The 1,561-nt window shown below is 47.0% G+C and overlaps 1 protein-coding gene across 1 annotated transcript; it reads right to left on the bottom strand.

Annotated features, from left to right (window-relative positions):
* Positions 1 to 486: 486 nt before the first annotated feature.
* Positions 487 to 1,103, bottom strand: LOC119278993 (metallothionein-like protein 2C). The gene is made up of 2 exons (XM_037560398.1): positions 877 to 1,103; positions 487 to 772 (listed from the first exon to the last, which is right to left on the bottom strand). The coding sequence occupies exons 1-2, from the start codon at positions 1,011 to 1,013 to the stop codon at positions 673 to 675; spliced, it is 237 nt and encodes a 78-aa protein (XP_037416295.1). The 5' UTR covers positions 1,014 to 1,103; the 3' UTR covers positions 487 to 672.
* Between the last annotated feature and the right edge of the window lie 458 nt (positions 1,104 to 1,561).

Below are 1,561 nucleotides of genomic sequence, written 5' to 3'. Positions count from 1 at the left end.
TGGCCCTTCCGCTTTGATCTAGTTGTAGTTTGTATTATACTAAATTGAACACATATCAAAGAAAGGCGATCAATCAATAAGTAGTTGCCCTTCTCCGGCCTGGGAAAAGCAGCAAACTCGTTAAACAAGGGGCTTTTTTATTCATGGTCGCTACTGTTGTATTGTATATTGTCGGGGGAAGCTACTGCTTCTACGACAGCTCCGCTTCCTCGTCTTGCTTCTACTTTGCTTGTTTGCGCGAAAGCTTAAGAATCCTTTTCGCTAGGTCCAAATTCGTCAAAGCGAAAGATCTAATCCAATGGAAATCCCGCATATTGAGCGCAGCTGATATGTGGCTACTAGGCTACAATATGCGCTATAAACCACGAGTCCTTTTCACGAATGTAGCACCTGAAGCTCATTCAGCTGGTCTATTAACAACCCAGGCACCTTGCAAGTTGATAGTAAACGTGGGCCAGAAGCTGGTCTATAACATAAACGCATTTATATAGGTTAAACCACGGGAGATTTTATTTAGGGGTTTACATGCATGGCATGGCACCTGCTCTGCTCATGCAGGCAGGTGCGTACATACATACAAAGACCCTCGATCAGGTAGCGTTACATGGTAAGTAGATGGATGGATCGATCAAAGATATGATGCACGCGGTGCATGCATGACCGATGATGGATCTAGCAACTGCAGCAGGAGCAGCCGCAGCTGGTGCCGCACTTGCACTGGGTGCAGCCGCAGCCGCCGTTCTCCGCCGCCATCTCCATGCCGCTGGAGCTCCTGCACGTACCCCATCCATACCAAGATCAACATACAGTCATATTCTCTCTATTACGATCGAGTGCATGATGATGTATGAGCTGAGGAGAAGAGAAGGGACGTACGCCTTGTGGGTGGCGGTGGCGGAGACGAGGAGGGTGGCGCCGGCGGCCTCGGCCTCCGGGTACATGTTGCAGCCGCCGCAGCCGTTGCCGCACTTGCAGGCGCTGCCACAGCCGCAGTTTCCTCCGCAGCAAGACATCGTCGAGGTTGCTTGGGATTGGATGGAAGCTTTGATTGGTGTTGGCTAGGAGCTTCTTCTGTGCTTCTTGCTTGCTGGCTTGAGTAACAATGGCAGGCAGCGAGGGCTATTTATAGGCGAGTGAGCATCAAGGAAGGAGGAGAAAGAGAAGATGAAGAAGGAAATGCGAGATGCTGTACCTTTGGCAAAGGATGGACGGGAGCAACCGCGTGGGGAAGAGGAATAAGGATAGGGCCGCCTCCTCCCATGATTTGATTCCCTTTGTGTCTACTAGCTTCTTTCTTACAACAAAGGAACCATGAAAGGAACTAAAGCCAGCATTTTGTGGGTATATCGAATTATTGGTGTACTTACTAAATCCCATTTTCAAAATATAAGCTCTACTTTTTTTTCTTCAAATGTTTCTATGTTTGACCAAGTTTATAAAAACTTAAATTGTTTCCATACATAGAGATATTTTATTTTAAATTTGGCCGGGCATAGAGAAATTTGTTTTTTCATAAAAAACTACACCTTGTATCTTGGAATGGAGGGAAATGCCTTAGGGA

The sequence above is a fragment of the Triticum dicoccoides genome, chromosome 3B, assembly GCF_002162155.2.
Source record: "Triticum dicoccoides isolate Atlit2015 ecotype Zavitan chromosome 3B, WEW_v2.0, whole genome shotgun sequence".
NCBI lineage: Eukaryota > Viridiplantae > Streptophyta > Magnoliopsida > Poales > Poaceae > Triticum > Triticum dicoccoides.
This window is presented reverse-complemented; position numbering and strand designations above follow the sequence as displayed.

Excerpts from the sequence above, each read along its gene's own strand:
- LOC119278993 (XM_037560398.1), bottom strand. The coding sequence starts at position 1,013 with ATGTCTTGCTGCGGAGGAAACTGCGGCTGTGGCAGCGCCTGCAAGTGC. Across the intron at positions 773-876 it reads GCCACCGCCACCCACAAGGC|GAGCTCCAGCGGCATGGAGA; the intron begins GTACGTCCCTTC and ends GGGTACGTGCAG.